Source organism: Pogona vitticeps, chromosome 2, assembly GCF_051106095.1.
Source record: "Pogona vitticeps strain Pit_001003342236 chromosome 2, PviZW2.1, whole genome shotgun sequence".
Taxonomy (NCBI): Eukaryota; Metazoa; Chordata; class Lepidosauria; order Squamata; family Agamidae; genus Pogona; species Pogona vitticeps.
Window position 1 is genome coordinate 150264881 of NC_135784.1, and position 22951 is coordinate 150287831.

General features: G+C 42.6%; 1 protein-coding gene and 2 non-coding genes across 5 annotated transcripts; all 3 read right to left on the minus strand.

The window, feature by feature from the left end:
• Positions 1–461: 461 nt before the first annotated feature.
• KANSL2 (KAT8 regulatory NSL complex subunit 2) lies at positions 462–22819 on the minus strand. 3 transcript variants are annotated; one of them, XM_020785785.3, is made up of 10 exons: positions 22694–22819; positions 21582–21840; positions 16185–16363; positions 15166–15280; positions 13817–13980; positions 12519–12685; positions 11975–12071; positions 4900–5153; positions 2269–2505; positions 462–1123 (listed from the first exon to the last, which is right to left on the minus strand). In XM_020785785.3, the coding sequence occupies exons 2-10, from the start codon at positions 21830–21832 to the stop codon at positions 1025–1027; spliced, it is 1563 nt and encodes a 520-aa protein (XP_020641444.2). In that variant the 5' UTR covers positions 21833–21840; positions 22694–22819; the 3' UTR covers positions 462–1024. The 3 variants fall into 3 exon arrangements, with proteins under 3 accessions (XP_020641444.2, XP_020641435.2, XP_072846941.1); XM_020785776.3 differs by having other exon boundaries at positions 22659–22715; XM_072990840.2 differs by lacking the exon at positions 22694–22819 and having other exon boundaries at positions 21582–22121.
• LOC140705287 (small nucleolar RNA SNORA2/SNORA34 family) lies at positions 1521–1655 on the minus strand. The gene has a single exon (XR_012084715.2). It is a non-coding gene; the product is annotated as a small nucleolar RNA SNORA2/SNORA34 family (small nucleolar RNA).
• On the minus strand, positions 11761–11896 carry LOC140705286 (small nucleolar RNA SNORA2/SNORA34 family). Its single transcript, XR_012084714.1, has one exon. It is a non-coding gene; the product is annotated as a small nucleolar RNA SNORA2/SNORA34 family (small nucleolar RNA).
• Positions 22820–22951: the final 132 nt, after the last annotated feature.

Consider the following 22951-nt stretch of genomic DNA (forward strand, 5'->3'; position numbering starts at 1 on the left):
CTAACTGCTGTTTTGGCGAGCTAGACATTTATATATACCAGTCATTTTATCAGAATGAACAGAATCTTCTATCATACTAAATTCCTTAATACAGATTGGCTTCTCTAACAACCTTCTCAAGTTATACTTCTTGTGCAGACTATTAAACAAAGATCCTAAGCAGAGTAGTTGCACCTGACCGTCACAAAATACCTTGTCCTGATGGAGGTAAGATGATATCAGTGGAAACGAATTAAACTTCCATCAAATCTTGAAGCAATGGTTCAACAGAGCTCTAAGCATGAATAACTCAACATATTCTCTGCTACTTCAAAGTATTTCCAGCCTATGGCAAGTTGTATTTCCTCCCTTCTTCCTACCATTTCTCTTCTGAGGTAGCTAGCTAAAATACTTTTTAAAAATAGTCGTAGTTTTTTGTTGAGGAAAAGAAATAAAATGAAGTCAGAGAAAAACACATCATAAACTTTTATCCAGTGCATTTTTATTTTTATACTACATGAGATTTATACACAAGTTAAAGCTAAAAGTAGGAATCTGTAGACTTCAGTGCCAGAGAAAATACAGCCAAGCAGGCTTTGCACAGGTGCACATTAGCAGGCTAATGTATAATATGGCTAATAAGCTCCTCTTTTACCTAGAACAACTTCATGACTTTAAACATACTCTCAATAAATGCAACTATAGAAATTACTCCAAGCAATTTCCTCTTCAGAGACTATCATTGCTACGATGAATATAAACTAGATATAGCCTCCCAGTGCATGTACTCATGAAACACTTTCTCGTGCTCTCTGCATTTACATCAGATAAGCTCTCTAACATAAACGGCAGTTACAAAAGAACAGCTGAAGTTGACCAATGGAAAACCATCCAAAACCTGCTTGCCACACTTGTCTCCCAGACAGACATCTTCCTGATCTGGTGAGATATAATAGGGACCTTTAAAAACAAAGAACTAGGACAAGTTCCAGAGAAGCAGATACTTCCATCATCTAGGTAGGTTTCCACCCATCTGAGAATTCTATCAGCTGATGGAGACTGGGTCTGAATTTCCATTGGTTGCAGGTTCTTCTTTTTTACCCTCCTCCAGTTCAGTCACACTTGTCACTAGATACTGAATATTCTAGGAGAAACAGAGAAGAGGGGAGTGAAACTATTCTAGTTTTTCATAAAGGAACAACAGTACAGTCACATAGAGCAGGGGTCCCCAACCCCCTGATCTGGGGCCCAGTGCCAGTCTGGCATCTTGGCAGGACCGGGCCACAGAGACAGATCCCCCCACGGTCTGCCCACCCACATGGGTGCCCCCCATATGTGCATAAGTGCCCCTGCCCCACCCTTCCACACACTCTGACCCATCGCAAGTGCAGTGGGTGCCCCCTGAGCATGGGCCCCGTTCCCCAACTGATCCACGGTTCAGAAGTTGGGGACCACTGACATAGAGGACATATGACACTGTAACTCCAAAATTTCATGTTTGAGTCAGACCCACACAAGAGGGCTTTCCCTCTCCATTGGTTGGATGTTACTCCCCAATGAACGGGCTATTCTATTCTGAAATACAAGACAGCCAACATGCCATGGGAAATCTTTCCTGTTGGCACCTCCTTGAAACCAATGGCTACAGCAAGCCATTAGCCTTCATTCAGGGCCTATAAAATGAACTGGAAGTGGATTAATTTGAGTTTCTACGTGAAAGACTTGGAACAGCACTGACAAAGGTCAAAGGCAGGCAAACAGAACATGATTCTTCAGAAAACAGAAGAGGAAACAAGTACAAGGAAAACAATGAGACGCATGGCAAATGTGTGTATGTCCAATCACAAGGGTGTAAGCCAAGGAATCAAGTGGCAGAGGAAATGTTTACAGAAAAACACAAATGCTTCATGGTCACAATTCTACAAAACTCTTATTAATAGGCTCCCAAACACTTGCAAGTTCCAAGCCCTCCCCCATTCCCCACATTAATGCTCCAGACCAGCTGTACAGTGCTGCATGGAGGGGGTGATCTTCCCAACCCCTTCCCCCAACATATACAGGGAGCAGATGGCTAATCCCTTGACGAAGAAAGCACTGGTGAGCTTTTCCTTTATGGTCCACCTGTGCCCAAAGGCAGGCAGGCAGGCTTCAAAGAAACTGTTATGGAACAGGCAGCCTTACTAGGCTTCAACAGTGACAGCCTTTGGTCCACTATCTATGCCTCAATCTATTCACAAAAAAGATGCATGCCATCTGACTCTAGAGGGGTTTTCAAACCCAATTCAGTACCTGTAATAGAAGCTCTTGTTGTGACTCCGTAATGGGAGATGCAGTTTGTCCAGAAAAGTCTCCCCTGCCTGACTGTTCTGCCTGGTTCAGAAATCCACGCTGAACAGACTCTTCACCTGAAGGTAGATTTACAGGAACTTCCGCATTTTTGTTCAACTGGTTCTCGAGGGCTGTAGAAGGATCAGAAAGCAGTGGAGAAGGGGGACACTGCATCCCATCCCCAACAACATCCAAATCCTAGTCAAGAAATAAAACAAAGAAAGAAGCCTACTTGGAATCTGCCAGGGAAAGCTGTGCTCATTTTCTTCCTCCCAGCAAACCTAATAATATGCCAACTTTTTCTAAGCAACCAAACAAAATCAACAGACACTTCTTCAAAAGCTAGACTGTTCTTTCTTTGCACTGAAAAATAGTATGTTATTTGCCATTTACCAACCAGACAAACCTCCTTTCTTTTAAATGAAACACCAAGATGTTGATCCACCCACAGCCAGGGCTGACAACAAAGCTAGCTGGGCCTTGGCTGGAACAGTCAAATAATAGTTAGGCATCTTCCTTTGCAAGGAAAGAGGATGCTGGACAGAAAAATCAGAGGCTAACTAAAATACTGGGCAAAACAGTACCTTGATTGCCAAAGTCCCTTTTATGTGTCCCTTAGCCATTCATCTTCAACAAGCACAATACTATGATGAGGAGTACCAGATCTGGTACTGCCTGCAGTGAACCTCTGCTTTCCTTCTAAATACAATGCTGGGCTGGGCAGAAAAGAAATACTAATTAAGCTTCATAAGATGGGACCATAGAAGAATATAGACACAAGATCCATCTGCTGACAGTATTCTACCTGCAAGCAAGGATAGCTTTGCCTCCAAGATGTGAGTTGGAAGTACCGTGTTTCCCCGAAAATAAGACAGGGTCTTATATTAATTTTTGCTCCCAAAAACACATTAGGGCTTTTTTTCAGGGGATTTTTTATTTTACAGTCATGTCACCTTCTGGTTGCTGCACAATGGAGGAGGATGGGGTTTCACTTAACTGGGGCTTATTTTTTGGGGGGGGGGTAGGCTTATATTGTGAGCATCTTGAAAAATCATACAAGGGTTATTTTCAGGTTACGTCTTATTTTCAGGTAAACAGGCTATGTGATTCTTCTTTTTTTGGGGAGGATTCTTTTTAATTGAAACACCAAGGATTGACATAAAGCTTCCTGAGCTCTGCAATTAAAATGCAGTATAATTCAGAAAGCAGCAGGGATTAGGTTTCTGATTTCCTATTAGAAAAGTGATTAAATGCAGAAGCTCACTAATAAATTTCACTAACCAAAAAATGTCCCTAGCATAGAACAAATTATGTTTGGGGAACAAATCTATCAATCCTTGTTATACTAGGCAGTCCTTATAGAACTAAAATAAACATCTTTAATGCTACTAAAATAAACATCTTTAATGCTACCTTTCTACAAAAGCATGTACATCAGAACATATGTGTGGAGGTGGGGAGGAAAGCACATACTGGCTTTACTCCAAATCCTCTGCCTTACAGTCTCCAAAGATGCCCTGACAGCCAGCAAGTTTGGTCTCCTCAACCACTTTCAAAACTGTTTCAGAGCTGAATCTACAATGAAACTTTCACATCATTAAGACATCTTTGTTTTGAGGCATTTCAGCCATTGTTTGCACTGTTTTTGTTATTTAAAAAAATGATTTTCAAGTACAAAGACAGCCCACATGAAGGCTTTTCTATTAATCTACGGATTACAACCCTCAAACACACTCTGCGAGACACAAGAGGGAAAGCTGCTTTTTAGAAAAGGCTTTTAAATTGAGATTTTAATGATCCAATCTTTTGGGGGATACCATTACAAAAAGAACTAGACCTAACCATGTGAGATCTAGCCTTCCATAATGAGAAACTTCTAGAAGTCTAAATTATTTCACTGATGAAGTGAACAGGATCAGAGGACATGGATTTTAGATTATCTCTTCAGTGAGTGTACAGCAACAAGGATTATTTGCTACAAATTAACAACAATGAGGCCTCCAGAGCTCTGTTCCTAAAGGAAATCCCTTGAAAGTGATCTATAAATCCAAGAGCAATGCATGGTAGATACCTTCTAGGTGCTACTTCCTATCACTAGAAAACTCTCTGTACACAATGGACTCCCTCCCATTGGTATTACTAAAACAGCTGACAATACTCCAACTCTTCACTACCTCCCTGGCCCATCATCATCGTTGCATTTTCAGCTCACTCCAGACATTTTAGACAACCATTTGCACATTCCCCAGTTACTGGCTAGGGGTTGTGGAAATTAATACTCCAACACATCTGGAGAGCACTATGAAATGCACCTAGTTTATTTAAGAAATATTACTCATTCAGGCATTTCTTTAGTTATGTTGTGTTTTCAAGTGACAATGTTTTACATGTTTTTGAATATTTAATTCCTTAATCTCATGCCACCAGTGTTCATGAAACCCATGCCACCTGCTTCTCAGTATTTCCCATATCAGTGTTTTGGATTTTTCAGTATTCTTCCATTACTCTCTCACATGTAGATTCCATGCCAGTTTACAGATTACGGTGCCTTCTGAAGTGCCATGGGAAAATGCCACATTATAATCCACTTACATCACTAAACTCCAGTGGCAAGGACTCTGTGGGCCGGAGTTCAGCTGCACTCAAGTACAAGTCCGTAGAAGTAGCTTCCAGCTCCTCAGGAACAGATAGTACCTGTTCAGGAACATACATCTGAGGGGGTAGCTGGAGATGGAGTGGGCAGCAGGGATCTTCAGAGAGGCTTACAGGCACTGGCTTGCTGCAGGAGGCTTCTTCTGACCCTTGGCACAGCTTAAAGAGAAGCTGATTGTTGTCCTGGCAAATATCTGAAGATGCAGTTCAAGATAACAGACAATATTTCAAAAGGGCAAATCAGCCCTCCCATAATTCAAAGACAAAGTGTTAAACTGTTTAGCAAATTTGGGATTTTATGAAGGCACTGTTACAGTTAGAAGCTGTTTTTCTAAGGAGTCATACCTGAGAAATATAACATGATAGAGAACTTTTCTAATTATTTTAATTTTTATCAAAAATTCTTTCCAGAAGAAAATATCAATATATAAATCTGAACTCCCAATAGCTTAATTTGTACAAAAATAATTCACGCCAGATTACATTGTGTGACAAAATGTTCCATATGAGAACAGTCCTGTTTCAATCTCAACAAATCTATATAGGGTTTGTACTTGTAGTGGAAAGATTTTCCTGTGCAGATCACTAGCAGTCAGTTGTCAGAAAACTAAAGCAGAAAAATATCTGCAGGAACAGGCAATTACGACAATTTGCCACTGGCTTTGCATTACAGGACATCTAAATTCAGAGCAGGAGCTTAAAGTACCATCTTTGCACTTAGTGACGCGCAAGGATTTGATCAGTGCACATCATAGTAAAGCTACAAATCACAGAAGACTCTACTGGCTTACTGAACACTGTCTCTAAACCTTCTAGGCGAGCCCTCTATTCGTATGTGTTTGCACCTGAAAGGATCTGTTACATACAGCACTGATGGTACCTGTCTGTCATGGGTTTGGAGGGAAAGTTCCATCCTATGGGGAGTGGAAGGCGGGACATCAGGGGGAGGAGCCGTACTGTATATATATGTGGAGCTTGTGTGGAGAAGTTTAGAAGTAGGAGTGGGAGTCTGTGTGTCAGACTGAGTACAACTGTGTGTCAGTTAGTACATACCTGATAGGTTCAGGTTTCTTTATAGGTAGCCAGAACTGATAGGTTCAGGGTCTGTGCTTTACTTTAAAGTGTTCTGTGTGAACCAAACTGTTGTATGTATGATTGAGACTAAGCCACGTTACAGTATCTTCTTTACCTGATCATTTTATTTTCCCTGTTTGTTATTTAAATAAACCTTGTTCTTTTGTTTGTTAAAAATCCATTCCTGGTCTGTGTGACGTCTTATAGGGAATGGTTGGTGGCAGCATAATTAAAGTGTGGCATATTCCAGTAGGTCTGGGGTTGTCACATTGATTGGTGTCCAGCGTGTGGGATTCGACTGGTCCAGTTGTCCAGTGGTCCAGCAAAGCCTTGGCAAGTGTGCCCAGAGCAAGGGGGGTCTAGTCAGGGAAAATCTGAGAGCGCGTAGGTAATCTTCTAGGCTTACCTCACGGGGAGGTACGCTAGTGGAAGAACGTGCCACCTCAGATTGGGGACTAGATTAGGGAGCTCTGAGGCAACCTGTTTTGGCGGGAAAGGGCTGAGGCAAAGCTGTGTGAAGTAACAGTGATCTAGCCTGTCTGCTGAGAGGCCTAGCAGAGGGGGTGGATTCTGCCTGGCAACAGTAGCAAGTTAGTGCTGAAGGAACAGCAGCAATCTATAGAAGGCTGTTCCTGAGGCAAAAGGAAAAAAGTCGTCGCTTTATTTTGAGGCTTGACTTTTGAAGGCAGCCTGTTCTGGGGGGATTATGCCCTTGACTCGAAGCCAAATGGCAGAAATGGGTGAAGTGAGAGATCCACAGGTAGACCAAGGTTCTGAGGAGGAATTTGGCTCAGTGCAGGATGAGAGCACGGGAGAACAGAACCCAGAACTCAGAAAAATGCTCCTAGCCCAACAGCATGAACTGAGAGTGAGGGAAATGGAGGAAAGATTAGAGAGAGAAAGAATGGAGGAAAGGGAGAAACAGAGACAATTTGAAAGGGAAAAGGAAGAGAAACAGGAAAGGGAAAGGGAGAAACAAAGACGATTTGAAATGGAATTGGAGAGAGAGAAAATGGCATTTGAGTTAAGAAAATTGGAAATGATGAACCAGAACAATAATAACAATAGAGATTCTGAGGTGGGCCAATTGTCTAAAACTGACCTGAAGAAATTCCCTGTGTACCACAAGGGAGATTGCCCTGAGGTGTTCTTTTCCCTCGTGGAAAGAGCGTTTGTGGACTTCTCAGTAAGGGAAACTGAGAAGATGACCATTATGCGATCTTTAATCAGTGGCAGCCTGGCAGAAGTCTATGCAGAGATGCCAGTGGACCTGCTGAAAGATTTCGCTGAGTTTAAAAAACTGGTGTTTGCCAGACATGGGATAAATGCGGAACAGCTGAGGCAAAGATTCAGGTCACTCACAAAAAAACCAGAGCAGACTTTTACCCAAGTGGGGGCCCAACTGGTGAGGTTGCTAGAGAAATGGCTGTCTCAGGAGGGGACAGAGACCTTCCAGCAGCTCAAAGACCTGATAGCGCTGGAACAGTTTTATTCAGTCCTGCATGGGGAACTGAAGTTCCAGGTGAGGGAGAGGAAACCGAAATCTGTGACAGAGGCGGCAGAGATCGCAGATTTTATTTACCAAATAAGAAAGCCCTTAGGTGCTGAGGGGAAATCTGTAGGTAAACCCAAAGAAACCTACAGCAAGTACTCTCAGGGACCAGGGAAAAACCAGCAAGGGGGAGGGGCCCATGTTGAAGGGAAGCCCTCAGACATGAAACCACAAAGACCTCAGATTTTGGAGGGAAAACCAAAATCAGATGAGAAAGACTCCAAGTACAGCAGAAAATGTTATTTCTGTCAAGGAAAGGGCCATCTAATCTCAGAGTGTGAGAAATTAAAGCAGCTAAAGGGAAATTTGCCTCATGATTTGAGTGGAACCAAGCCAAAAGCTGTGTTCTGTGTCCAGAAAGAGCAAAGCTCCTTGCCACTGAGGGAGCCTGTTGCCATGGCTACTCAATCTGGAACAGATACATCTGCTGATCAGGCTGGGGAAAATGGTCCTCTTGTGGAGGTCAAGCGCTGCTTACTAGTGAGGACAGATTCGCAGTTGTTTGAGACCGCAGGGGTGGACGTAGGAATACTTGACCATCAGTATCGGGGGCTAAGGGATACTTGTTCCCAGGTGACCCTGTGCCATCCAGATATTATCCCTAGGGAGTATATAATCCCAAATGAGAGCCTGAAGGTGGCAGGGATTGAGGGGCAGGTGATCTCACTGCCAGTAGCTGAGGTACCTGTGAGCTTTCAAGGCTGGAGGGGAGTTTGGCGGCTAGCGATTTCATCGACTCTGCCAGCAGCCGTGCTCGTGGGAAATGACCTGGCTGAACATGTGAAACGGGTGCTAGTGATTACACGCTCACAAGCTACCATGGGGACAGTTCAGGGGGGTACTGGAGAGCCCGAGGCTGGAGCAAATGAGGATAGTCCCGAAGCTGTGGTAGAAACCTTAACCACAGACAGCAAATTTGGCCAAGAGCAAAAGGCAGACGCCACTCTCCGAAAGTGTTTTGAAAAGGTGACAGACACCCAGTTAACACCTGAAACCCCAGCGAGATTTCGTGAGAAAAAGGGAATTTTATATAGAGAGACCCTGAGGAATATCTCAAAAGGGGGAGATGGGATCAGAAGTCAGCTAGTGGTACCTGAAAAGTATCGCCCCATGATCTTACAAAGGGGGCACTCTGACATGTTTGCTGCGCACTTAGGGGTGAACAAAACCCAGCAGAGAATCACACAAAATTTTTACTGGCCTGAAATAGGGAAGCAGATCAAGGAGTTCTGTAAACAATGTGATGTGTGTCAGAGGCAGGGGAATAACCGTGACAGGACCAAAGCGAAGTTGTGCCCTTTGCCTGTGATTGACACCCCGTTCAAATGTATAGGAGTGGATATTGTGGGACCTTTGCCCAAGGCCACAAAGAGGGGGAACCGGTTCATCCTCACCATTGTGGACCATGCCACGAGGTACCCCGAAGCCATTCCCTTGACTAACATTGAAACTAACACAGTGGCAGATGCCTTGATGGGGTATATGTCCAGGATGGGATTTGCCTCAGAAATAATCACAGATTTGGGCGCATCGTTTACATCGAAGCTCATGAAACGGTTATGGCAAATCTGTGGAATTAAACACAAGGAAACCACTGCCTATCACCCCGAAAGTAATGGGTTAACGGAGAAGTTCAATGGGACTCTGATGCGCATGATTAGGGCTTACTTGGCAGAGAATCCAAACAATTGGGACCAGAAGCTGCAATCCCTTTTGTTTGCTTATCGATCAGTGCCACAAGCCAGTACCGGGTTCAGTCCGTTTGAACTTTTGTTTGGGAGAAGGGTGAAAGGTCCACTCGATTTAATCAAGCAAAATTGGGAGCAGATCACCCAGGAAGACCCACAAGATGTTGTGACATATATAGACTCTTTAATGAATGACCTAAAGAGAAACTTAGAGCTAGCAGCAGAGAACCTGCAAGCTCAGAAGGTTAGACAGAAAACTTGGTATGACCAGAAAGCCAGGGAGAGGCACTTTAACCCAGGGGAGGAAGTGCTTTGGCTTAGGCCCTGCAAAGAGAACAAACTGCAGCTCAAATGGGCAGGACCATATAGGGTCATTTCCAAGATGTCGGATCTGAACGACCTTATAGAGCAGGAGGAACACCAAGCACGAAGGGTAGTACATGTGAATGCCCTGAAACCCTACTACAGAGGGGAACAGAGGGTTTTATTTGCAATAAAAGCAGCTGAGAGTGAGGAAGCTGAATTACCCTTCTGGGAGGGTAGAGGGGAAGTAAAATACAACCCAGATGAGGTAAAGATCAGTCCTGCACTCACCCAAGACCAGCAGCAAGACTTAAAAGTGCTGCTCACCAAATATCAAAAGGTGTTTTCGAATAAGCCGGGGATAGTGAAGGGAGTGATGCATCGGATCCATACAGGGGATGCAACCCCACAAGCAGTATCCCCATACCGAGTGACGGGACCCTATAGGGACAAGGTGCGGAAGGAGCTGGACGAGATGCTTAGGGAGAACATAATCGTCCCCTCTTCTAGTCCTTGGTCCTCTCCGATAGTCCTGGTGGACAAGCCTGATGGGAGCATTAGGTTTTGTGTAGATTACAGGAAATTAAACCGCGTAACCACTCCTGATGCCTACCCAATGCCCAGGCTAGACAACCTGATTGAAACCATAGGGGGTTGTCGGTTCATTTCATCATTGGACCTAGTAAAGGGATACTGGCAATTAAGGATTGATCCCAGGGATCAAGAAAAGACCGCATTTTGCAGCCCTTTCGGTCTCTATGAGTTTAGAGTCCTGAGTTTTGGTCTCAGAAATGCACCAGCCACATTCCAAAGGCTGATGGACCAGACCTTAGCAGGGCTCAGTGACTTTACTGTGGCCTACATTGACGATATAGGGATCTTCAGTAATACCTGGGAAGATCACCTGAAACACCTGGAGATAGTGCTGCAGAGGTTAAGTGCAGCAGGGCTAACGGTAAAGGCAAGCAAGTGTCAGCTGGGTAGCCCAGAAATAAAATACTTGGGTCACATAGTAGGGGGAGGAGTGATCAAACCCCTGGAGGCCAAAATAGAAGCCGTTCCTGATTGGCCCAGACCCAACACCAAGAAAAAAGTCAAATCATTTCTTGGGTTGGTGGGCTACTACAGAAAGTTCATTCCGAGGTTTAGCGAGATGGCGACTCCGCTGACCGATCTGACGCGGAAGAAGACTGATGACCGCATCCCGTGGACCAGCAACTGTGAGGAGGCGTTCCGGAGGTTGAAGGAGGCGCTCATCAATTATCCAGTGCTGCGTGCTCCCGACTTCGACCGGGAGTTCATCATCTACACCGATGCGTCTAACAGCGGGGTAGGAGCAGTTCTTTGCCAGGATGAAAATGGTGACCAGCATCCAGTGTCCTACCTGAGTAGGAAACTCCAGAAAGGTGAGAGACATTTGGCAACCGTGGAAAAGGAGTGCCTGGCCATAGTATACGCGATTCAGAAGGCCAAACCTTACATCTGGGGAAGACATTTTATTCTGTGCACTGACCACTCACCACTGCAGTGGTTAAAGACAATGAAAACCCACAATAGTAAACTTATGAGGTGGGCTTTAAACCTGCAAGATTATGACTTCGAAGTGAAGGTGGTCAGAGGGTCAATGAACTGTGTTGCTGACGCATTGTCAAGAAGACCCGAAGAGTGAAGACGGCGAAGAAACATGGACTATGTATATTTGGTGACCAAAAGTTAAATGTACCTGTTTTTTTTTTATCAGTCTTGGTTTGTATTAATAAAGGTAACTTAATGTATTGTAAATATTAATGTTTAAATGCATAAATGATATGTTTAACCTAGAGTGTAAGTATGAGTAAGTATGGTATTGTGTTATAATGTATAACTGTTATATGTTTTGATCCTGGTTGTTTTTTTGGAGAAAAGCACTTCTGTGTGAACCAAACTGTTGTATGTATGATTGAGACTAAGCCACGTTATAGTATCTTCTTTACCTGATCATTTTATTTTCCCTGTTTGTTATTTAAATAAACCTTGTTCTTTTGTTTGTTAAAAATCCATTCCTGGTCTGTGTGACTTCTTATAGGGAATGGTTGGTGGCAGCATAATTAAAGTGTGGCATATTCCAGTAGGTCTGGGGTTGTCACAGGATCTACATTATTTGGCCCTATTTCAGGCTCTGAATTTACTTCAGCTCTTGAGTTTTAGTGTTGCTTCCAACTGAATTGACCATTCCAGTAAGCAGATATGGAACAGCCAACAGACCATAGGAAGACACTTCTCTGGGCTCCTGCTTGAAACCAGGGGCTACGGCAAGCCACCAGCCTTGATTCAGGGCCAGGAAGCATAGAAATAAGCTATTCGATCAACTTGCCAGAAGTACGTACTAATATAAACACCTGAGAAAGCAAAAGGATACGAGTAAGGCAGTGTCTTGTCATGGGTAGGGACTGGTTGGAACATCGGACATCATCCACAAAAGCTAAACACCTCTGACTGGAACGGGTTGTGTGTGCCTGAAGAGAATAAATCAGGACAGAAAAGTATATTCTAGTCTGCTGGCAGAGAAGATGCCATCACACATAGGCTCTCATGTTCAGAAAGTATCCCTTCTTCCAAAAAGGAACAGTCACTGCAACATCAACTCCTGGACGTCTTTCATATCCATGAAAGAGGCTGGCTTGGAAAACCAATAGAACTGCCGGAAAAAAAAAACTCAAGCTAGAAGAAACTGGGCTCAGCCATGAACGCATTTATATTCTCAAGCAGATTTCAAGAGGTGACAAATTATTTTTCTGAATTTTGAACAGGAGCACAAATTATGTACTTATCTGAACATTGTGACATTTCACAGCTAGCTTGTTTTATGCCCCTGTCTTGGCTACACAAAGGAAAATCAACAACTTCTATCTCTACTACTGAGCCATGAAGTTACAGAAGCGCACGCAGTCTGGCTCAAGTACCTGCTGGGCAGCGCCCTCAGTGGCCAGCATTCTGCGTTCCTTCAGCTGCCGGTGCAGAAGAGCCTCAACACCATAGCGCTGTCGGTATCGTCTCAAATATTTCAGCCGCTTCAGGTTTTCACGCTCTTTAGCCAGAAGTCCCTCTGGGCCTGTCAGGAGGCTGCTACCTGGAAGACACCAAGGAAGCATCCTCAAGGCAGACTCAAAGTACTGCCCTGCTTTTTGCCAAACTCAGCAGAGCAAAAAACACAGGGCTTCTATCATCTTCCGGAATCTCACTGAGCTCAATCCCTTCATTATTTCCACCTTTCAGTTATTAACCCAGATAAACACGTATTACGTAAAACACAAAGAGCACATGAATATGACCCTATGCTGATCTACAGCCATGTGAAGCTGTATGGTTGTTAGTACTGAGAGGAAATTAAATTTAGAATGGAAAAAAGTTACTCAGCTGAGCCTACGGGGCAATTAACTACAGTGGTGTCCTGCATGACGACGATAATCCGTTCCGTTAAAATCGCTATAAAGCAAAATTGTCATCATGCGAAAGTAAAAAACCCATTCGAATGCACTGAACACCGGTTAATGAGTTCCAATGGGGGAAATACCTGCTTGTTTTGCGAAGATCCTCCATAAGGGAAGCCATTTTTGATAGTTGTCTTTCGAAAATAGGTCCAGAAAACAGCGGGGAGCCATTTTGAAAACCCGAGGATCACCTGTTTCTAATCGTTGTGAAGCGAAAAAGCGGTTCCCGAAGCAGGGAACTATTTATTGTTAAGCGAAAAACCCCATAGGAATCATCGTTTTGTAATCGCTATAGTGATAGCAAAAAACCCTCATCGTTAAGCGATTTTGTCATGAAGCGGGGTCATCGTCAAGCGGGGCACCACTGTACAGCTGTATTTAGAGAAAAACACGTTCTCTTATAAAATTCAGAAAATGGTACATTGATTGTAACAGCAGGAGCTCACCTCTCCCTTGATGTTTACATCAGATTTCCAGATACGTATGTTCTATAAATAGCATCCTAAGATTGTAGCTATACTGCATCTCTCCTACTCTTAGGGACAACTGGTACTCAATTTTTTAAAATAAGACCTAACAAATTCCTATTTTAAAGATCGTTTAAGCAGCAGTTCCATAAATAGTATCAAGCAATAACTCAGAACAGACCTTCAGAAAGAGGCACAAAACAATTGGGTTCTTCAGTAACTGCTTTCAGATGGCTACCCTAATGATCAGCTTTAGCAAAACCTTGGCCCTCCCTGCCCCTATATAAAATTATGTCCATGTACCTATAGTTTCATGTTCCACTTTGCGACTGTGCAAGTACCGGCGTTTCTTCTCTTTCAGGAGGTGTTGAAGGCGTTTGAACTGATCAATATACAGAGACTGCAACCGGATCAGTTTCTCTCGCATGATCAGCGCCACTTCCTCAGCAGTGTACACACCAGCATGTCTGCACAAGCAGGACCCAACTGCATAAGTAGAGAGTCTAATTCACAGCTTAAACCTCTCTAATCATTATCATGGAAGAGCTAGGTAAAGTAGTGCTTGGTAGCAGAAGGAAGTATTTAAGAGCTATACAATCAATCAGAAAGACCTGTAACCTTCAATAGACAGAGTGTTTAGTGCAGCGTTTCCTTCTGCATGATCAAATAGAAGATGCTAACATGGCAAACTTCAAAGAACACAGGGATTTTCCAAAAAGGCCCAGGAGGCTATAATTCAGTCTCAACATATTTGAGATGCTCCTAGAGCCATTGTCACTTATCACGTATATGTTCATAAGCTATAAAGGGCAAAACAACTTACGAATATGACATCATTATTGTTCTTTACATAGGTCTGTCATTAATAAGCATTAAGAAAACATTTAGAATGGGAAAGTCAGGCTCTCAGCAAAATAACTACCTCTACTAATCAGCATCTCATGAGAAGACTCCCTGGAAAAGACCCTGATGTTGGGAAAATGTGAAGGCAAGAGGAGAAGGGGATGACAGAGGACAAGATGGTTGGACAGTGTCACTGTAGCTATCAACATGAATTTGACCCAAATTCTGGGAGGCAGTGGAAGACAGGAGGGCCTGGCATGCTCTGGTCCATGGGGTCACGAAGAGTCAGTCAGACACAACTTAACGACTAAACAACAACTAATCAGCAACATCAGATAATATCTTGTCGTGTAACTCTGCATGCACAGTACTGATTATTTCATCAACAGCAGCAAATAGCCACTGATTAGTGATTTCAGGGACATATGACTTGTCTACATTACAGAAAAGCTGTGAGCATCCCAAAATCATCAAACAATGCTTTAATTTCCTGATAGTGATTGACATAGTCACTAATGCAAATGTGCAAGTGTGCAATAGGATTTTAGTTTTCTTGTACAATCATCTGTAAATATGAGACTGGCTGCATCAATAAAGGAAGCCACAGTCCTTATTAAACAGGTACTGTATGTCACACAAACCACTGCTTTTCTTCTAAGAGGTTGTTTACAGTGAAATAATATTCTAAATTATAAGCTTCAAGTAAACTGTTCACAGAAAGGTTCAGTGCCTCCTGGAAGAGCAGTCTTAATTTATATTGTCCAAAAGCAGCAATTCAAGCAAGGAGGAACACCATTCATATGACTCACTTTAGGGGGTCCTCCTGGTCACTGTCAATGCTATCAGCTTCACTGTCGGGATCTCCTCTCCATGTTTGATCCACAGTAAGAGGCTCCTGCTCTCCATCACTCCAGCTGTCCTCATCTAGAGGAACAGAAACCCATTACATTTGTTACTGGGAGGAGAATCTGTTGATGCTCTTACGTTTTCCATAAGAAGAATTTATAAGCACAGATTAAAGAACAAAAATCAAGCAGAGAATCCAGTAAGGCTGTTCTCTTTTGCTAATGCCTACCTACCAAATACATCCCTCTGGTTTCTCAAATTCATCCTTTTCTACGTATCCAGACAAACACCACCTAAGCTGTAAATGGGAAAATACATTTGTATCTCTGTGGGAAAAGATCTGGGCTTGGAAGAAGATGTATTAGTGAATGTAAAATACTCAGTATTATGCACTGATGTCATTTATACAAGAAACTGTTTTTAGGATTCTCTAATAACATTCTGCCAGACAATTCTGATTTTTATATGGACAATCCATTAATCTTAATTTATTTAAAAAAATCACTAACTTCTCTCTACATGTACAAAGTGTATATATAAATTATCACTAATGACAGTGAAGATGTTAAATGTTGCCAGATGACCAGCCACATTCAGAAAATATCAAGTGCTGCCAATGTACCAATTATTATCTGAGTATACATTTAAAAAATATCTAAACATGCACATGCACACACACACACACCAGTGCCCATATGAATACTGCTTCCAGTTTTCTTCTTTAGCTGGCTTTTGCTTCTCAACTACAAGAGGGACAAGCTATCTGTGGCAGTCTAGATGTAGTTGGACTCCCATCAACCCTAACCTGTAGGGCCAACAGCCAGGGACGATGAGCACTGGGATGCACCAACATCTAAAGAACCAAGGTTTTCCATCCTTGAACTACAAAACTAAAGTTTTTCATTAGGACATGACAGATTCTAGCTGCACAACTTATTCTAATGACAAAAAGAACAGTGCCATTATTGCTTCGTCTACTCACCCAAAATCCTGCTAGCTTCACTACGGCTAGCTTCAGCAGTCTGGGAGCCTAAATCAGTCTTGGCATAGGAGCTCAACTGACAGAGGAGAGACTCTCGTACAGGACTAGGATTGGATTTCTTCATCTGTGCCTGCAGCGCCAGAGCATTTCTGCGGGCATGTTCAGCACAGAAAGAAATACTAGATGGGGAGGAAAAACGGAAATCAGTCTTCTATGACCTCAGAAATAAATTTCCACTTCAATTTGCTGAAGTTGGGGAACAGAAATGAACATAAACATCCTCCCTGATGGCAACCTACATTTTAAAAAGTAGGCAAACCATTTGAAGAGCATACAGATCATGTATTGACTAGAATTCTGATGTTCATGTAAGGTTTCATTACTCAACAGGGCTAACTGATGAGGTATCAGCTAAGCCACATACCTGGTCAGATGCCAGAATGCAGAACTGAGTTGTAAACTGGCAACTCGTCTATTAGCTGTTATTAGCCATATCAAGTTACATAAACACAAAGAGTATTCTGGCCATAGTAATGAGCACCAAGTTACAATGCAGCCACTTCTGAAAGGGAGATACTGCCGTTTAAAAATTCAAGATACTGCCATTTAGAAAAGATGGGGTGCTGCTTTTACAGTATATATTGATCTACCTTGTATGAACCAAGAGGCAAACTATCTCTTTGGGCATTAAGTAATTTAGTCTTGACATTGTATCTGCAAGTTCTGTTTTGAAGGAATCAGAATGCTGTTGGAAAAATATTGTGTGTATAGCAGTAATCAGACAAGTGGTTTCTCTCACTTGTCCAGGTGCCTATCATGCCACCAGCTGAGACTGCTTTCATGATTACTGTCGTGTGCACTTTTTTCCCCCGAAAAGGAAAAACTGGCTGTAAAATTAAACAGCATATTTTCAAACCTGTGATCAATTGTCTTCATGTACAGTCTTCATTTTTCTTACTTTTTAACATGAAGAGACAAGACTTTTACAAAGAAAATGAGAATTCAAGAATGGCTGAATTTTCATAAAATGTTAAGTCAGAATTCTTCAGAAACCTGGCTTATCTTACACAAGCAAGGGTGTTCATGCATATGGCCCAACTGCTCCTAGCTACTGCCTCCTACAAGCAGGACTGGCAAAACGACTAGGAACACTGACAGGGAAGAAAAGCACAGCATTACATCTGAACACAGACCCTAATACAGTGGTGCCCCACTTGACAACGATAATGCGTTCCAAGCAAATTGCTGTTAAGCAAAATCATCGTCAAGGGGAAAAAAACCCATTGAAATGCATTGAAAACAGGTCAATGCATTCCAATGGGGGAAATACCTGCTCGTCCAGCGAAGATCCTCCATAGGGGAAGCCATTTTTCATCGCTGTCTTCCGGAAATAGGTCCAGAAAACAGCAGGGAGCCATTTTGAAAACCCGACTATCAGGTGTTTTTAATCAACGTAATGCGAAAAACCGGTTGCTGAAGTAGGGAACCGATCGTCGTAAAACAAGCGATTTCATCGTCAAACAGGGTAATCGTCAAGCGGGGCACCACTGTATCTCTATCCTGAACATCAAATTCTGGCTTCAAACTTTGGTTTGACAGAGAAATAACAGGCCAAAGGTCCTACTTTGAACATTATAATAAACCTTTCCCAACTTTCTCATTACTTTAAGCTAATACAGAGCACCTTACTATCAGCACGTTTAATCACAAACGTTAAGCAGGGATTTCGAGGAATAAAAAATCAGTTTCCTAGGGATGCAGTCAGTACATAATTCAAGATTACATAACAAAACTTCACAGCATGAGCAGATATATCTGATGAAGCAAGTTACTGTCCATAAAAGCTTATGCCAAATAAAACATGCCAATCTTTAAGGTGTCACAAGAACCTTTTGTCTTATTTGCTACTACAGAGCTGCATGGATACCACCTTGAAAATATATAGCAAAGATTTCTCTTCACCAAGGTACTATAAAGTTACTCATGCCACATATCGGAAAATATATGGTAACTTTACATAGTTCGGAAATAACAAAGTAATAAGGAACTATCATTTTTCAGTGTATGTGTGAGCCACAGCAAACTCTGGATTCACAAACCTCCCCCTCCAATCCGTGAAAAGAAAGAGGTCACAAGTAGTCAGGTCCAGTTTTAAACTAAATGCAATTCCTAATGACTTACAAACTAAAGGAAAGACAAGATATAAATGTTACAAATAAATACATTACCTGTAATTTAAAAACAGTGCGTACTTTGAATCTAAAGTGTGGCCTCCCCATTCCAAGACTGTACTTCTTAAAAAAGTGACTGATGTTATGATTAATATTAAGGCCATCGCCCCCCATGCCATGAGGGAACAGGCCGGGTAGTGGGACTCGTTCAGCCCTGGAAGGCAGCCCATCCAGGAGAAGGAAAACTCTGACTTCAAACCTCCACTGTCTTGTGACTATATCCACTGATGGAAAAGGCTTCAGGAGTTAACCCCGAGGCAAAATCCAGAGCCGAAGTCCCGGAGGCAGTTCGTGACATTCTGTCAACTCCTGCGACGTCACTGGAACCAGTTGTATTGGCTCTTGCCTTTCCACTGGACTATTTCAGTGATGTGGAGAGGGGGAATTTGCTGGTTGGGTAACAGCCTATCCTCCATATTATTTTAACCAGGCTTCGTGCCCTAGAGGACACTCTAGCTTTGCATACAGCGTCAAAATACTAGACTCTGTTCCAAGTCCTCCATACAGAGCACATTACCATAGTCTCTCAAGACTGAAGGATGCCTATGAAGAGTGTGCAAATGACACTAAGCAGTACCTTAGCTCAGACAGTCCCAGTGTGGCTACAGTGTGGCACACTAGAGCTGCAACAGCAATCACCCCTTATCACGGGCAATATGAGCTGAGGGGTGAAATCCAACAATATTTGGAGGACCGTGTTTTCCCCCTCACACCTTTAGTGCGAATGCATCTATTCCACAAGCAAGCAAAGACTTTTTCCAGGAAAGCCTTTCCTCAGTAACTAGCCATCTGTGTGAGATTTTTAGATGGACTGTTATGCATTACTGCTTTGACTGGATTTTTAGTACTACTTGTGTTTTTAATTTCTCTAAGTGACATTTCCTTTTTTTTAGTATTTCTATACTTTTGTTCTTAGCTTTAATTTTGCCTTTTAATTATGCAAGCTCTTTATACTCACTGTTCTTAGCTTAAATAATGTCTTTTAATGATGTTAACTACCATTGTATACTCATTGTTTTCAACTTTAAGTATTGTCTTTCAATGTTGTAAGCTGCCTTGGCTCCTTTTCAAGGAGAAAGGCATGGTAAAATATTTTAAAGAAAAAAAATAACAAACAGAATCCACTTGAACAGAGTACGGGTTTTCCAAGTAGAGGATACTCAGGAGTGGTTTATTATTCCATTCATCTAGGGGGTGTCCTGGGACTGCACAGCTTGCCCATGACTACACAGACTGGCTCTACTCAGTGAAGGCAATGGGGAATTTAACTCCCAACCTCTGGCTCCACAGGAAGGTGCCCAAGCCTGTGAGCTATCCAGCCTGCTCCAAAACAGGCTAATTCCTAGATTTTCTGTTGACCAACAACATCTTCATTTTGTTTGTGTACTCTCATTGTGCTTCTTACTTATGGAATCTAAACCTTCCATGGCTGTAATCTTAATTCTTTGTGTGAAAAATACTGTGCCCTTTTAATTCTTTTTATTTGTTTACTAAAGGATATGAAGAGTAAAGAATGATTTGAAATATTAGAAAGAAAATTACTTTGAAACTTTTAAAAAATATTAGAAAAACAGAAACTAAAAACACATCTATATCGTATCATTACATTAATTCATTTCTCTTAAACATACAGTGGTGCCTCGCTTAACGATGTTAATTGGTTCCAAAAAACATTGCTATGGGAAAACATCGCTAAGCGAAACACCATTTCCCATAGGAATGCATTGAAAACCGGTTAATCCGTTCCAATGGGAACGGATTACCGTCCTTAAGCGAAAATCGCCATAGGAAACATCGCTAAGCGAAACAATGTTTCCCCCATTGGAATGCACTGAAGCCTATTCGATGCATTCCAATGGTTTTGCGATGTCTGTTTTCGCCATTTTTGAAGTGTCTTAAAATGTTCAAAAACTGTTTTAAATGCTTGGGATGGTTAGTGCACCTTGTAAAACCTTTGCAAACTTAATTTGGCTTTGTTCTGAGTCTTCGTTAATTTTTGGTGAATTTTTTTCTCCCCCATTGGAATGCATTGAACTGTAGGTTGTAGTTCAATGCATTCCAATGGGGGAGAAAAAAATTCAACAAAAATTAACGAAGACTCAGAACAAAGCCAAATTAAGTTTGCAAAGGTTTTATAAGGTGCACTAACGATCCCAAGCATTTAAAACAGTTTTTGAACATTTTATCACTTTAAAAATAGTGAAAATGGACATCGTTAAGCGAAACAGGGGGACCTAAACTGTCATCGCTAGGCGAGGCAAGGTCCCGAACATCGCTATGCGAAATTTCCCCATAGGGAACATCACTAAACGGAGCACAAAATTGCTCCAAAAACCTCAATCGCCAAGCGAGGCACCACTGTATTACTTCACCCATGCCACCTTCACTCTCAGGGTTAGGTTCTTCTTTCAATATTTTGATTTTTCATTCTACCCAATTTCTCTCCAGAAACACACTGATTCTTCTCCTGGTATGTCCCCTTCCAAAATACATATTCCAGAAATAAACTCCATATATTTTTAAATCATTACTTTTTGATAAGCCTCTTAATTTCATTTCACAAGTCAGTTTATCATTAATTGACATGTCCCATATTTCTCTGTATTATTCCTAAATATTAATTTGGTTATCACTTTGCCAATACAGTAGCCTTGCTGCTGTAATCATTATAATAATTAGATCCTCATTTTTTCCCCTTCAGTTGACTATAATTAATCATATTCAATATAACTGTCAATGGTGACATTTGAATATCTAATTCAGTTATTTCTGTAATTTTTTTGAAGATTCACATCCATTCTTTCCTATTTATCACATGGCCACCACATATGTAAATGTTTTTTCTTTTTTACACACACGCACGTGCGCACATAAGAATTCATTGTTTGCGTTAAGTGCCTGGATAGCTCAGCGAGTTCAGAGCAGACACTGCGAGTTTGAATTCCTACTGTAACAGACATAATGTGTAGCCTTTGAAAAGCTACACAGTTCCAAAGCACCCCCAGAAGAAGGGAATGGTCAATTACTTTTGAGTATTCTGTACCTAGGAAATACTTTAAAGAGTCAGTGTAATTTTTATCACCATCATCCAGACATATTTGTAAGTTACTATCCACTCAACAATCTATTAGAGGCAAGAGGTAATATGAGCTAGCACAGCACATACCCATCCTTCTTCTCAGGCTTTGGAGCTGCATTAGGGCATCGCTTCCCATTCTTCGTGGAAATGTAGCTACACTGCTTGAAGGGTGCATTCCTGTCTTCAAGGATGTGTTTAATGCAGAAGTCATGTCCCTCCAAACGGGGCTGGGAGCATGGCCGGTGAGCAAAGGCACAGGACAAGGCTTCTTGCTGCCTTGGTACGGGGGTGAGTCGCCCCCGACTTGAAGGCAAAACATGGATGCGAATTCTGTTCATGCCAAGGTCTACAAGGAGCATTTTATTAACACACATACAGCTCTATTAACATGCATGACAATTTACAGATTAAAATAAATGAAAATCAGAGGTCCTATTCCTCACAATAGTCTACAACTACAGGGAAAAGGAGGAGAGGGTCTTGTTTCCATGCTATGTTCATTCAAAAAGCCCCGTTCTACCATAACAGGCTTTTAACTTTGGCCTACCCCACAGCCATCTCTGCCTATGCCTGGGTTTCCTCTACCCACTAAAAATCACCACCCTTTTTCTTCTTCCAGCCTTCACACCGATGCGACACCAGCGCCACGCTGCACCCGCCTCTGGCCCTAGGAACAGCATGAAAGGCAAGGGAGTCCCTGCCGTGTGGCCGCCCTTCGCTTTCCTTCTCTTCCCCCGACCGGGCCATTTTCCTTCTCCTTTATAAAAAAAGGTATTGGGCCAGACTCGACCACCTTTTAAAATTACTATTATTATTATTACACCCGTGGCTCATTCAGGAACACGGCGCACTTTAGACGAGGAGAAAGCGCGAGTCCTCATAAGACCACCAATTGGAAAATCAGCAAGTGTATACAAAACAACTCATTTAAAAATACGCGCCCTTGTCTTGAAAGTTAGTAATTCTTTTAGGCATAACCCTTCCCAGACTGACTGACTGACTGGCTGTCTCTTCTCCGCACCACCCAAGTTTCCTCGCCGGCCCACATTTCGCCGCCGGCCCGCTCCTCCTCTCCCCTACCGCCTCCTGCGCAGAGCCATTCTTCCACAAACAAGGCCAGAGAAAAGCTCTAGGAGAAAGGGCGGTTAAAAACCCGAGACTTACGCGCCCCTTCGTCACCGCCGCAACCGCCATCTTACCTTCTCCCTCGCGCCCAAGTTCTCAGCGAAGCCTCGGACTCGCCGTCGCCAGCCAATCGGGAGGCGCCGAAAGCGATGAAGGGATTGGCTAAGCGCTGTGTCGTGTGAGCGGGGAAAGACTCGCGGGGGCGGGGACAGTTGGAAAAGAAAACGTGGGTGGCGTTCCATCCGTCTCCCCGCCGAGGTACGCCTAAAGCGAACGTAAGCCGAGCAGAACAGCGCCGTTAATCTATTTGCTGCAGGAGCTGCCACTCAGAG